Raw genomic sequence first — 14,885 nt, 5'->3', positions numbered from 1 at the left:
GAAACTGATTAACAGGCAGAATTAGCTAGATGAGGTGGCTCACAACTGTACTATTATCCCAACAACTCGAGAAGCTGAGGTGGGATGATCGCCTGAGGGCAGGAGTTCGAATTCAAGACCAGCCTAGGAGACATAATGAGACTTCTTCTCTTAAAAACAGCAACAAAAATAATAATAAAGGGAGTGGGGAGCAGAATTAACCAGGATGAAAGAAAAAAATAAGTGCAATATAAATGTGTTCCTTTCTTACTGCAAAGAAGAAACCACTTTCATACTGTCTTTTGTTTATAAAAGGGTAATCCAGAATATTTTATCTTTTAAATTTTTTGTCATGTTAAAATGTTACCTTGTCAAATAAACATAATTTAGATTATTTAAATATTTAGGGTTTTGAATACCAAACTGGAACAGGATAAGGGCTCATAATCTTTCCAAAATATACTGCTTATCAGTTTTTGACTATTGTAAGGAGATGATTATCCGTGAGTCTCTTGTGAGCAGAGGTGCTGATAGCTTTTTGTTTTGAATAACTTTTTAAGGATGTGTGTATAACAACCAGCTTTGGAAGACAGAGATAGTGTTTCCCTCCAGAGTCAAGGACAGATTTGTTTGCTGTCTAGTATAGTAAAGATAATGTCTGCCTCTGGAGCAAAGCTGGACAGGTTTGCTTGTCGCTCGTTATAAAAGATTGGAGTTTCCTAAGTGTGAGGTTCCTCAGCTGTGACACAACCCACTGTGAGTGTAGCATCCAGCTGTGCCACTAATGTTACCCCAGGGGATTTGGGAGCATGAGGAAACCAGTAACATGCTGCCTGCTGTGCTGTGATAGTAGTCTTGTTTCTGACCCAGGAGTTTCGTGTCTTCTGCCAGCATCCTTAAAACTGAAGGAGGTAAATTTATTAGCTTGCAAGCAGGGTAAAATCTCAGATTCTTTACAGTTCTTGACAACTCTAAGGTCATGTCTATGGATGCTTATTTCTTGAAAAAGGACATGTTAAAGTTCTCACAGCTTTATCAAGGAAGAACAAACCAAGAAAAGGATTTATACAACTGAAGTTATGGGAGTATTTGCACTATAGAGGAAGAGGAAAATTAAATTTTCCTCAACCATTTCTAAAGCAAGCATTTAGTCAGTCATATTGCTGTTTCTTTTTATCTCCTGACCCTGAACCATTGAGTGCGCCATGCTTAGACGTCCTCTCTACATCCACTTTCTAGTGACCTCATCCAGTCTCGTGGATTAACAGCATCTGTCCCCTGACAATTCCCAACTCTGTTCTTCTCCCCTGCAATCCAGGCTGGTATCTTCAGCAGCCTTCTCAGAATCTCCAGTAAACACCTCAAACCAAACTCTCCTGATTACTGGCCCCATCCCCATCCTAACCTTCTTCTCTAGCCGTTTAATAACTTCAGCAGTTGTCACGACCTTCCTTCCAGTTGCTTAGGGTAAAACTCTTGGAGTCATTCTCAACTTCTCTTTTTTTTCTCACATACCACAAGTAATCCATCAACAAATCCTAACAGCCTTGTCTTCATAGTACATACAAATTTGACTATTTATCACTGTCCTAAAGATAACTGCCCTGCTGGTCCAAGCCATCCTTGTGTCTTGTCTGGATCAGTAATTTTAGCAGGTCTCTCTGCATTTGCCCTTGGCTCCCACACCCCACACAGTTTATTCTCAATGCAACAGCCAAGATGATCCTTAACAACAACAACAAAACAAGTCAGATCCTCTCACCTTTCCAAAGAACTTCTCATCTTTCAGAATGAAATCCAAAGACCTCCGCTGGACCCTGAAAGCCCCTCCCCACTGTTACCCTCTGAGCTCATCCCAACCGATTTTCTCCCTGGCTCAGTCTGCTGAGCTACACTGTCCTGCTTGATCAAACAAGTACCAAATAGCTCCAGGACCTTTGCACTCACCATTTCCTTTGCTAGACAAGCTCTTCACCCAGATATGTGCCTGATGTGCCCCCCCACACCTCTTTGGGGTCTGTTCTGAAATGTCACGTACCAGTGAGGTCATCCTTGACAGCATCTGATATGTACATATGTATATATGTATGCATATATATTTATATGTGAGTTATGTATGGTTTGTTTGTTTATTGCCTGTCTCCCCCCACTAGAATGTAGGCACCAACAGGGTAGGAGGTTTATATTAGCAATCCTTAGAAAAAGCCTAATTTATAGTTAGGCACTCAATAATATTTGTTGAATGAATGAATGAAATGTTTATCATTGAGTGTTATATGGGTTGAATATCCCTAATCCAAAAATTTGAAATCTGAAATTCTCCAAAATCTGAAACATTTTGACTGCTAATATTATGTCCAAAGGAAATGCTCTTTGGAGCATTTTGGATTTCAGATTTTTTGACGAGGGATGCTCAACTAGGAAGTATATAATGCAAATATTCCAAAATCTGAAACACTTCTTGGTCCATGCATTTCTGATAAAGGATGCTTCCTCTGTACGAATTGCAAATCATTATTTCCAAATTATTAAGTCCAGGTCACTAAGATTTGGTTTCACTTATTGTTTTGTAAGTGTAGGAAGGAGGAATTTGTGTGTGTGTGTGTGTGTGTGTGTGTGTGTGGTTCCCAGACACACTGTTTTTCACATGGTGAGAAAATGTTCTCTCTTCAATCCTTTTTTCAGTCCTTCTAATTTCATGAAGCAGAAGGTCTTTACAATAAGGAGAGAACAGCCTTCAGGCCCAGGGATTTGATCAGGCAATGGTTATCAAAGCTCAAATTTAATTATACTGTTTAATATTTATTTCTACAGATCCTTTATGTATAGGTGAAGGGACACTGGCTGTTGATTTATGAGAGTGGTATACATTTGGCTTTTAAAATAATCATATTTGATAAAGGAGCTGATTTTTAAAAAACATTAAGGAAATAGAATAGGTAGATGAAAACTATGGCAAACGGTAGTGAAGGTGTATGTGACTGAAACTGGGAAAGTCTGAGCAATGCCCGTCCCGATGCCTGCTTGGATTTGCATCTGAAGTGACGAGGCTGTTTCATGCAGTCTTTAGAGTTGACCTTACTGTGTTATAGCCATGACATCTACTGACAATTAGAAAAACTGCACTTGTCTAAATAATAGACATTTTAGTTGTTACGGTGAGATTGGTCTGCTGCTACTTAGATTGAATTAATGAAGTGTTGGTTGTAATTTGAAAAGTGTCATGTAGAGTTGACTCTAGCAGTATTTTTCTTTAATCTGCGAGGGATTTTGATAGCATCTAGAGAGGTATCATAGGCTAAGTGAGGGGCAGAGGGCAAAAGTAGATCCCTTGATAAGATCAGAGAAGACCAAATGAGATCAGCGCCTTAAAAACTTTTTGCCCCCATTAGAGCCGGCAGAAGGGCTTGGAGCGGCCTTTCTCTGCGATGGAAATGGCGTTTGGGGTAACTTCAAGCGTGCTTCTGTAATAAGTATTAACTTCTCCCCTTTGCTACCGTCTGTGGGATGCTGGCAGTGTCCCCCCATCTGCCATGGAAAGCCTGTGTAAGGCCACGCGGTGGGTCCCACTTTCCCTCCAGAGAAGCATATTTATAATGTACCTCAGCACCCAGGACAGCCTTTCTGCTACGCCTGAAGCTTCTGAAACTCTGCGTTTCTCATCTTCCCATTACAACCTTTAGTGAGAACTGGAAAACCTCAGTAGATATAATGTGTCAGGAAATGCCTGTGTACAGTTTGCAAGCTACTCGGGGAGGGGTTTCTCTGATAATGATTCTCTTAACGGCAACAACAACAATAAAGTCAGATGCTCTCACCTTTCCAAAGAACTTCTCGTCTTTCAGAATGAAATGCAAAGACTTCCGTTGGACCCTGAAGGCCCTTGTTGGGATTTTCTTCAGAACAGCCTCATTAAATATAGAATTTAGGTATGAGACACTCAGCTGAAGAGTAGACATAAAAGTGCCTGCTCTAACCATAGCTGACTAGTGATGTGTAGATGGGGAAAGTCATGGCATCCACATACGCTCAAGAATTCTAAATAGGGGAAAAGAAGCAAGGGTGTAGAACTCCCTGCAATTTTTCTGCACCCCTAAGTTCAAAGCTGAAAACTGAAATTAAATGATCATCAATGATGGAAACCTTGGTTAACCTAGGGGCGTAGTATAAATTCTGAGTGTTAAACAGTAACATTTGTTTATTGAACAAATAGTTTTTGCATGCTCAGACACTCAAAAATAAGTTATACACTTTCAAGTTATAAGTTAGACATGATCTCTGCCTTCATAGGGCTACTAACCAGGCATTCAAATGGTCATACAAACATGACTTAACAACTGTGATGGGGGAAATGGACGATACATGGAGCTGCATGAGTGATGTGAGCATGCAACTGGAGGATCTTGGTGTGTTTAGGGGGTGAGGGGCAGGAGGACAGGAAATGCTCCCCCACGCCACCTCTATCTCTCTAGGAAGAGGAGTTTGGGTACAAGCACCGGTTAATTTCTCCTTGTAATAAAAGTCAACTAAATGGACTTCATTATTCCAAAGAGAAGGTCTGCATTCTTTTCTTACTAAACGTTACTTCAGTTTTGCATAAGTCAACCTAGGAATCTTGACACTTGATGGCCTTCCAAGCTTTACCATGTGTCATGTTTACAGAGCATGTCATCTATCCATCCACTGTGCTAGGCTACGGAGGGTTGAAAGGTATAGATGACAGAGGTATAGTACCTACCTCTGAAGAACTTGTGACCTGGGGAAGCAAGGTGCTTATGAGTGTAATCATCGCTGGTGGCAGGACAGGTGCAGGCAAGTGGTCCAGACGCCAGGTGTGGTGAGTCAGAGACCACCTAGAGCTCAGTGGTCTGGGGGGGTTGCCAAGGAGGGAACAAGTTATGAACATACAGCTCCAGGAAACTTAATAACCTTCCCAGGACTAGAAAGGGGAGCATGCTGGGTGTGGTCAGGTGTAGGGGCTGCCTTGTTCTAGACGGTGGATGGGGAGGACAGAGGTGTGGCTGGAGTTGGCACTGACCTTACTTTAAGCAGATGAACTTTCTGCTAGAAATGAGTAAAACCACGATGTTCCTATTGTCATTGAAAAGATGGCACTTTAAACATTAATTATAGTAACTTTATTCCTTTTCAAAAATGGAACTGGTTTTATATGTTGTTTATAGCCTCATTATTTTAAAGAGACTTCTGATATTGGCTGTCTGTGGAAAATAAAAAAAAATAAAAAAATTAAAAAACAGATCATGTAAGCTCTTCTTCTCCAGGGTAGCAACTGGCAGAAATCCTCATATAGAATTATGTTTTGATAGAGACTGTTGCCACTTAGTGTGAGTCTTAACTGTGTTAGACGGTGTGGGAAATGATCCTATTTGATGGCTTCTTTAAACCCCCTGCTTCTATTATCTGTAATGTCCAGTCCATCAAGAAAGCCCATGAACATCAAAACTATTTTTAAAGTGTTTCTCTAAGACTACTAGAAAATTCAAATTACAACTGCTAATGTCAATGAGTTGGAATATGTTTTTCAAGAATTAGTCTTTTTAAAAGATTGTGTCCTGTGAAGGAGTTTGGGAAAAACATCACATCTTCAATAGCACTTTCCATTTTTGCCACCTTAGGGTAAGATGTTTACCAGGGTGGGGATTATTCCGTGTGGAACATGTGAATTTATGAAGTACGTGGATATTTATGGAGTAAAATGGATAAAGATTGGAGGGGGGTGTTTGAATATACAGATGAAGGGTTTTCTGCATTTAGTTTTTTTAAAGGAAAATTGTATTGTCTAATTTATAAGAACTAACTCTTTATATCTCATTTCTGAAATGGAATTTTGGAAAGTAGTTAAAGTGATGAATTTGATGTTGTTTTCGTTGCAATGTAATCCCTGTGTCCTGACCTAGATACGTAGGTCAAGAAAATACCATTATCACATTGTGTGTATCCACAAGGATGCATGTGCTGCCTGTCCTGGATAGAAAGGCCATTTGTTCTATCATAAATAGTCCCTAACCAAATATTAATGTATAGAGTAGCCCCCCTCAGGAGCCTGCTCTCATTCTCAATGCCCTTCATGGTTATAGCTGTAAGCTTATCTAACCTACATCTCCTGGCGCATGTGAAACAAACTCTTTCCCATCTTGTCCTCCTTAGATGGAGAAGAGCTGATCATCGGTTTACTTAAAATAACCCACCATACCCTTAAAGGCTGTTATTACCCGGACTTCTTTTTGTTTGGTTTAATCCCATCTACTGGTTTTTTAAGTGCTCTTTCCTAGCCCTTTAATTATTCCCATTGCTGCCCTGTAATCCCATCCTAGTTTCTTCTCATCTGCCTTAAGTCACGGAGCACTAGTCAGCGTCTTGTCTTCTGTAATCAGGGCCTTCTTGGTGTTGCTAAACACAAAGCAGAGCATAGCCCGACCCTATGCAGAGCACATGTGAATTGAAATTGTCCCTTGAGTTGTTGAGTTGCAGTCACTTTTACTTGCTAAAAAAGTACAGAAGACTCTTAGACTAGAGAAGTTGGGAGGTGAGTGGAGTTACTACCTGGCACCACTATCTTGACACCAACTAGGTAGTTTCAGGAGCAAAGACAGGATTACTGGCTCAAAGCCATGTGGAAATGCCCTGTGTCTTATGCATGCCAAAGGAACTTGGCTCCAACCACAGGGTCCAGACGCTAGCCTGGATAAAGCAATATGAAATAGGAGGAAGTATAGTGGAAGATATAAAATAGCATAAGAAGTGGTCTTTGCCTTTGGTAAGGTTGTAGTCGAGATGAGGAGACAGTGGCAGTATATGGAGTATTACAAGAGAACTTAGGAAGAGCCACATGTCAATACTTGTTCTGAGTCCCAAGGATGCGGAGTCCTAGGGGACTGGAGGAGGTTGTTGGAGGTCGAACCTGATGGGGCCTGGAGGCTGGGCGGGTTGGCATTGGCAGGGGCGTGGGAGGAATGTCAGTGGGGTGCTCGGGAGATCAATTTAGGTGGAGAAAAGTTCTGGTGCTCAGGAACAGTCAGGTGAACGTTTGGAGGATGTGAAGCCTCAGATGCAAGGTCAAAGCATTTGGCAGAGCGAAGCAGGAAAACCTCTTGATGAAAGCATCTTTCTTATATTAACTTGGAGGAGGTGTGCATGGAAGATTGGGCAGGGGAGAAACTAGAGGAAAAGGCCCACTGGGAGGGTTAATAGGCCCCATGCTAACTGCTTCCTGTGGTTGCTGGTAAAAATGGTGACACATCTGCATCTTTATCTGTTTTCTGTGAGGTCAGTTGATAGACACACACATATACTTGTCACTGAGGCTGTCTATTGTGCCAGGGTTTATAAAAGGCAATGATACAGGATCCAGCTCTTTCTGGAAACTGAAATGGGGAGAGGGATAGTAGAGAATAGTAAAAGTAGAGATAGTAGAAAACTTAGTAAAATTTACCTGTGTACCCAAACTTCAAATGTGTGGTCCAGTTTGAGACGTAACTCCCTGGGATGAGCAAGATCAGTCCTATTAAGCATAGGCAACCATTAGTTTCTTTCTGGTGAACATTTTCAACCCTAATGTCTCATATTAAAGTTGTCTATGCTATGGTAGAAGACTTTGATACTGTTTTTGTGTTGTGGGCTAACTCTTAGAAAAAAAATGGTATATTGAGTGAGAGAATATTATTATTTGGGTGATATTTGTTTCTTGAGCTGTTTATAATTAGTATTGTTTGCACATGAAGTTCCAAAGGGTTAACAACAAACTTACTATGTAGTCATAGATTTCATTAATCAATAGAGGTTCTGAAATGGTTCCCTTCCAACTAAGGCTCTTTACTTATTGTAAATTCTAACTCTGAATGAAATACAAACCCTCCAATGCCTTGCTTTGGGGGCCCATTTCACCATCTGGTTGAGCTTGTAGCTATCTTCTTTCCCAAAAATGATCATTGATTTTGATGTGCATTTGTAAGTTAATGTGAAAACGCTCTTAAAATCTGATTTTTGAGGCTTAAGTATTTGTTTCCAGGCTTAATGCATTAGCAATAGTTATTTCTGGCGGGAAGCTACTGCCTCACTTCACTGTTGATGAGTCTCTGCTCAGCTATTTGGAGCTCTGGGCTACGGTGAGTAGTACTTGTGAGCTGCAGTGTGTGGTGCTTTCAAACACACGGCTCTGGGTTTCAGAGCAAAACTGGATTAACCCAGACCCCACGCTGCCATGGAATTTTTGGTGGTTGGGGAAGACACTGTGTCAAAGACTACCTTTGTATTCTCTATGAAGAAAGGGTTTGAGGAGATGAACAGAATAAGACCTTGGATGACATAAAATTCTTCTAAAATTTAGTTGGCGTAGAGCGTGGAGGCAGAGGATGGGAAGGATTTGGCATCACAGTGCTGTTCTAGGGTGGAGTGTTTGAGGGTCCGGACCCTGTGTCTGCTTCACTCTCAGCTCTAACATGTGGTCGCCTAGCAGGAGGCGGGGATGGCGTGGCCCCAGGCAGGATGGAACAGGATTCTGGCCTGATCAAGGGTAAAGTAGCACTTTAGAGCATATGGCCTTCATCACGGGAAAGGAGGAGGGTGTCATCCAGGTCCCACTTCATGGGCCAAGTCCAGAAGGGCTCCTTGTGCCCTGTGAGGGGCTGAGCACCTGGCAGAAGGCCAGACAACCAGTGCCTTCCCTAGAAAAGAGAAGAAAGGACGCACCCAAGCCTGCTGGCTCCACAATTAAAATTCTAGTGTTGCCGAAAATGAAATTGAAAAACCGATCCTGTTTGCTTAACATCCCCTCCCTTTCTTGCTGGTATGAACTGATGAAAACCCGAAGGAGAGAGCAGCACAGCAGAGAGAAGTTCAGTCTCCTGCTGGGGATGAAGAAAATCTCTTTTGCACTTGACCTTCACACCCACTTTTGGGAAGAGTTTTAAGTATTCCCCATTCTCCTAAATGTTTGGCAAAATGAGCTAGTGGACAAGCAGATGGAATGTCACTGAAATGACTTTGTTGGAACATAAAATGTAACCACTGTTTTTAGAAGGCTACAGCCCTGCTCCTGCCACTAAACCACTGTTCTGTTTTCATCCTTATTTGATGCCTCCATACTTTGTTCTCTTCCTATTCCATGGTATTTTTACGACATGGGCAGCTCCTCTTAATTTTTGTAAAAGATTTAAGATTTTAAAATGTGCCTGTTACTAATTTCACGACTTTTATATAAAATCTCTTGGATATACATATTCCTACTTACCGAGTATTTAATTGTACTCGGTGGTTTGTAGAGAATGAATTCCAGAGCGTCACATCGAGGCTCAGGGCCATTTGCAGCCAGGCTTTGGTGATGGTAGAACGGGGCAGGATTCGGTAGGTTCTTGGGTTGAGGAATGTTTTAAATAACTGATCATCAAGAAGAAAGTGAATAATCTCTTTCACTGGCAGCTCTATTTCTTAATGAAGGAATCTATGCTTTTCCTTGGGCATATGTTAACTTTCAACTAAAGCAAAGACAAAGGGAGCACCCAAAGTTAAAAATCTAAATATATCCTACTGAAGTTTGACCTTACTAATTGAGATTTGGTGATTCTTTAGATGTGAAAGTTTTGCTTTGTGCCATCAGTTAAGAGTATTTGCTAAGCTGTTAATATAAAACAGATGAAAGATTTAAAAAAATTTTTTTTTCATGTTAACCTTTAGATATTTTTGGTTAAAAAGACTAACACCTTTGTCAAAGTATAATTTTCAAAAAGTTAACTATAGGACTGTCATACAAATCTGGAGTGAGCATGTATCACAGATTTATTTAACTCATTCATGAGGGGACCAGCACGATGGTAGAGTTGGCTCAAGGTGGAACTAGAGGAGTGGGTTATAAAGGCATTCAGGAAAGAATGTGGCAGAGCTAGACAGAAACCCGATTCGTGGCTCACAGGATGATAAAACCAAATAGAAATCATCTACATTTCTACTGAACAAGAAAATAAAAGTTAACATGAACTTCCAAAGTCTGGGCCTTTCATCAGTAATAAAGAACTTGCCAAACGCAGATCCGTGCCTCTGGGGTAATGAAATAATCCTTGGTGAGCTGTGGAACAAAGATCAGCATGACACTGAAGCATGCTTTCTCCCTTCTCCTTGTTTGCAAGTTCTGGATAATTTTTCTTAACATAATGTTATCATCATCATCATCATCATTATTATTAAAGATGAGCTTCCATTTATATGGGGTACCTAGAGGAGTCAAATTCATAGAGACAGAAAGTAGAATGGGGGTTGCCAGGGGCGGGAGGGAGGGGAGAAGAGAGTGTCGTGAGGGACAGAGTTTCAGTTTTGCAAGATGAAAAGAGTCCAGCTGACGGGTGGTGGTGATGGTTGCACAACAATGTGAATGTACTTAATGCCACTGAACTGCACACTTAAAAATGATTAAGATAGTAAATTTTATGTTACGTGTATTTCACCACAATTAAAAAATAAAAAGTGAGCTGACACATAGGTATAGGAAGACAAAGTTAATACTTCTTTATCCTCCTGAAAGTACCAATTTAATAACCCTCTGCTTGTGTTAACTCAGTTTTCCTTGTTCATAAACACATAAGTAGACTTTTCCAAAAATAGGATTAGTAAAATTTGTTGCTCTCTGACATTTGTTCTTTTCACTTAACCATATATCACAGACAGCCCTCTGGGTGGTAGATACTGATCTGATTCATTCTTTTTAATACCAGCTCCAAAGACTGGACATACCATGATTTATTCAACTCTTTCTCTCTTTCCATTAGGTTGTTTCCAGGTGCTTTTTTTTTTTTTTCATGCCAATACACTATTATGACAAAATTGTTTTGATACAGGAGAGTGATGCTGAAGGCCAGGATCCGAGCAGTGACAGTGAGAAGGCAGAGGAAGGGATGGATCAAGGAAACATTTGGTTGGGGAAATGGATTGGACTCAGTGTCCAGTTGAAAGTGTTGGTGTAAGAGTGGGAGAATGGGTGCTGCTGCCATTTTATTGAGCGAAGGAATAGAAAGATAGCAGAAGGTTTCAGGAGGGATGGCAGAAAACCAGAGAGGATAGTGTCTGTTTTGCAAATGCTGGGTTTGAGATAGGCGTTCTTTCTATCCGTGCCCAGCAGGCAGCTACAGATGAGGTTCTAAAGCTTGGGGAAGATGTCACGGATGGAGATCCTTGATTTGAGAATCACTTGCACAAAGTCACAGTTGAAGCAATGAGAGTGGATGAGATCTGTCCCCAGGGGAGGCCTTATATCGTAGAGGAAGGAGGTGGTGTCCATGGGAGACAGCCACCTGCCTTTAGGCGTCTGGCCTGGGAGACTGAGAAGGGGTGCACAGAAGAGGAGGAACAGAGTTCGTAAAGCCTGGGGAGGGACAAGAGGGAAGATCTGAAATTGTTATGACGAGTCCATTCTCAGGCAATGCCATAAGGTTAAATATCTTTTAGGAACTGGTAGTGCAGGCCTTCCTCCTCCCTGCGTGTTGTGTGTGCCTTTGAGGACCCCTGCTTCTGTGAGTCTCTCTTCAAACACCGATTCCCTGTATAAACCACCGGAAATAATGATATGGTTTGGCAAGCCAGCTTGAGCGCCTCTTTGAATTTAAGGAAAAAAAACAAATCAAATCGCAGTAGGGCACAGTTCCATTATAGTATGGCATAGATTCTCAGCAGTGTTAAGAAGTCATTTTTTAAGGCTATGTGATGTTCATAGAAACTCCGGCTTTATAAATAAAGGAGAGTGTCAATTTCACAAAACCAAGTAAACTAGAAAAGGCTGCACAGAGGTAGTCTAAGAAAGTAGTAAATACAGAGAATTTCTAAAATGTTTAGAATTAGCTTTGAAACTGTCTCAACACTCTGTGTTTAGCATATTGCCACCAGATCTTTTTATAAAGGATCTGTGAATTTTTTAAACCCAGACTAGGTGATTAGAGGAGAGAATAAAGGGACTTACTAGTAGTCCGAATGCATTGTTTTGTCACTTCTCATGGCTTTGAGAAATACCTGAGTTTGGAAGAATAGCTGAGTCATCAGAACGACTGATGTCACTGAGAAGTAAAATCGATGGGAACCTGCCAGGTTGGTGGCAGGATTCAATTTAATTCAAAAATTGCGTTGCCTGTTTCATAGTAGGTGCCATGAGGTTCCTGAAGAAGAATCGAAAGAAGTAAAAATTCTCACCCGAAAGTACCTTGTCATTCTAAAGAAAAATAAGACATGTACATAGAAAAATATGGAAGGCAGCACTCTAAGGTGTTCTGTGACTCCCCCACCTCCAGGACGGTTTATTGTGGCTGAAGGAACTTGTGTCAGAATGAGGCTGGTCCACACCCGGGTTCCCCTGACCCGAAGGACCCCTTTGGGGATCAAGGAGCCAGTGGGAGAACAGCGAGGGCAGAGGAGAGGCTGGCAGGGCAGAGGAGGCAGCAGGTGGTAAACGAGCTGTTTTCCAGATAATATGATCGCAGGAGTATTTATAGGGTGGTCACTTTCAGGCTTGATGGACTCGGGCCATAATCTTGGGTTACCTGATTGTAAATTGCAAAGAAGAAAGTCATAGCTATCAAGCGTTGATCTAAACAAAGACTGATGAAGCCACAGTGGGAAGCTTGCTTGTGGGTTCTGTGTCACCTTGACTATCCCCAGTAACTGGCAATTAGTGAGGAGTGCTGACTGATGGTGGGGGAGCTGTTACCTCAGTCAGAATCTTCCTGTGCTCAGCACTAGTTCATCTCGATGCATTAATGAGTCACAGTCACTAATCAGATAAGCCCTGGAAGCGTTCTAGTAGGTTCTTAGGAAAGCAATTTAGTGACTGAACTCGCTTCTCCCCACCCACACCGAGTGCCTATTCTAGCAGGAATAATCCAGAAGAAACCTAATTCTTTGCCCGAGGCCCTTAATTGTGTTGGAATCACCTGACCTTGGGGATGGAGAGGTTAAGGTTACCGATTTCCAGCTTTGGCTGTTGCCTCCCAGGCATTTGACAGTAGAAAATCTTTGCTGTCAGGGACTGCTTGAGGCTTTACTTGTGGACAAGTTGTTGAGGCCTGCTGTGGTCTTGCCTGGACACGCAGGCCAGGCCCAAGCCCTTGGCAGTGGGACCTGCGTGCTCGTTCCATCGCCACCATCCGCAGCTGCACGGTGTGAAAGAGACGCCAAAACCCAGACACAATAAAGCATCCTCTTTTGCATGGACTGCGGTCGTGAGTGACAGGTCTTTCCTCTTTTGCCTGTTCGTTTCTTTCTATATATAACATAGAAATAATTGGCTTATCCCACTTGCCGCACAAAGAGAAAATGAAACATCTGAATTTTTCATAGCTATGGGAAAGTATTTCCAGAGTGTGAAAAAATAGCCACTGGAAATTTCAGCTACTGCCGTTGGTACAGTGGAAATTTATTACTCAACGCAGTAACAATCTTGGCCCAAACCAGACAGTTGTGTGGGCAAGCAGTGGGCACCTTTCCTAAACAGCACACTGCCAGGGACACCTTTGTTCATACTCGAGACAGCCTAAACCAAGGGTATCTTTCTATCAAAGACTGATTACCTCTGAATCTTAGACTTCCCACAAAAGCAGTTGAGACCCAGCCAATGCATTTTACTTGTATGAGATATTGCATAGCTCCCAAGGGGCGGGAGGCAAGAGGGAAATCAGAGCCCAACAATAAATAGCTCTTTGTGCCAGTCCCCGGCCCAGCCCCAAACCATTGAGATCATAGAGTATATAACCATTATTCAGTAGAAGGCAGCTGCTGCCCAGCAGCTTGGCAGAGGGTGACCAGATGCAAACTTGTCTTTCCACAGTGTGTGGCTGCGACCTGGCCCAAGGGGGCTTCTTCATAAAGAACGGAGAGTATCTCTGCACCCTGGACTACCAGCGGATGTACGGGACACGCTGCCATGGCTGCGGGGAGTTCGTGGAGGGCGAGGTGGTGACTGCTCTGGGCAAGACCTACCATCCCAACTGCTTTGCTTGTACCATCTGCAAGTAAGTGATTATCCTTCCAAAGCCTCTGGCTCCCTCCAGCAGAGAAATGCTGATTTCAGCTATTAAAGCTGAAGATATATACCCTTTGTCTTGAGTAGTACTTAGTCTTAAAGCATTCTTTTTCTGATGTATCCTTAGATTTCTCTTCCTACTGTATTATCAGTCTGAGCCAGAAAGTAGTTTAGTTGGGAAACCTTCTACCTGATGTCCTCTACAAGGTAATATGACTGATTTTAAGTGGCTTGACACCAAATGTGAAAGGAGCTCTGGGTCTCGAAATATTTTGAGCAGTGAAAACACTGGGTTGAAATGACACAACTCCTTAGAAGGATAAAGCTTATTTGGAAGTGTTAGTTCATGTGTGTACATACGTGTGTGTTTAAAATAGTTTCTTTATAGCAGGAGTTGGCACACTATGGCCCATGGGCCTGTTTTTGCAAATAAAGTTTTATTGAGATGGGGCCATGTCCATTTGTTTGTGTATTGTCCATAGCTGCTTTCAAGCTACAGTGGCAGAGGTGAGTCGTTGGAACAGTGACCATGTGGTCTGCAAAATCTAAAAAAAAGTTTATAGTCTGATCTTTTGGGGGAAAAGTTTGCCAAGCTCTGTTCTCTAGGTATCCATCTTCTACCAAGGTTAACTCTTAACTCACAAACCAGCTTGGTTAAACTGATCAGAGAAGGAAACTATGTGAAATGTGAGTGGGAAAATGTGGTGGTGTGTGTGAGAGCTACACATTATAAAACTTAAGATATGTTTGATTCCTGCAAGTAGGAGGCTCACCAACAAGGGTCATCTTCTTTATTGATCTAAAATGAATCAAACTCATTCGAATTCTACCCCGTGCCTTTTCAAGTGGGGCTCCATCTCACTCTGCCTTTCTAAAAACTACAGTTCAGAGG

At 42.0% G+C, this 14,885-nt stretch overlaps 1 protein-coding gene across 4 annotated transcripts in view; it reads left to right on the top strand.

Annotated features, from left to right (window-relative positions):
- Positions 1-14,885, top strand: part of ABLIM1 (actin binding LIM protein 1) — a 208,899-nt gene that overhangs the window by 79,232 nt on the left and 114,782 nt on the right. For all 4 annotated transcript variants that reach the window (XM_069460730.1, XM_069460728.1, XM_069460729.1 and 1 more), the window contains exon 3: positions 13,799-13,982. In XM_069460730.1, the coding sequence (XP_069316831.1) occupies positions 13,799-13,982 (184 nt within the window). The remainder of the gene's footprint in view (positions 1-13,798; positions 13,983-14,885) is intronic.

Source organism: Eulemur rufifrons, chromosome 28 (genome assembly GCF_041146395.1).
Source record: "Eulemur rufifrons isolate Redbay chromosome 28, OSU_ERuf_1, whole genome shotgun sequence".
NCBI classification, from domain to species: Eukaryota; Metazoa; Chordata; class Mammalia; order Primates; family Lemuridae; genus Eulemur; species Eulemur rufifrons.
The sequence above is the reverse complement of the archived record's forward strand: the minus strand, read 5'-3'. Positions and strand labels throughout refer to the sequence as shown.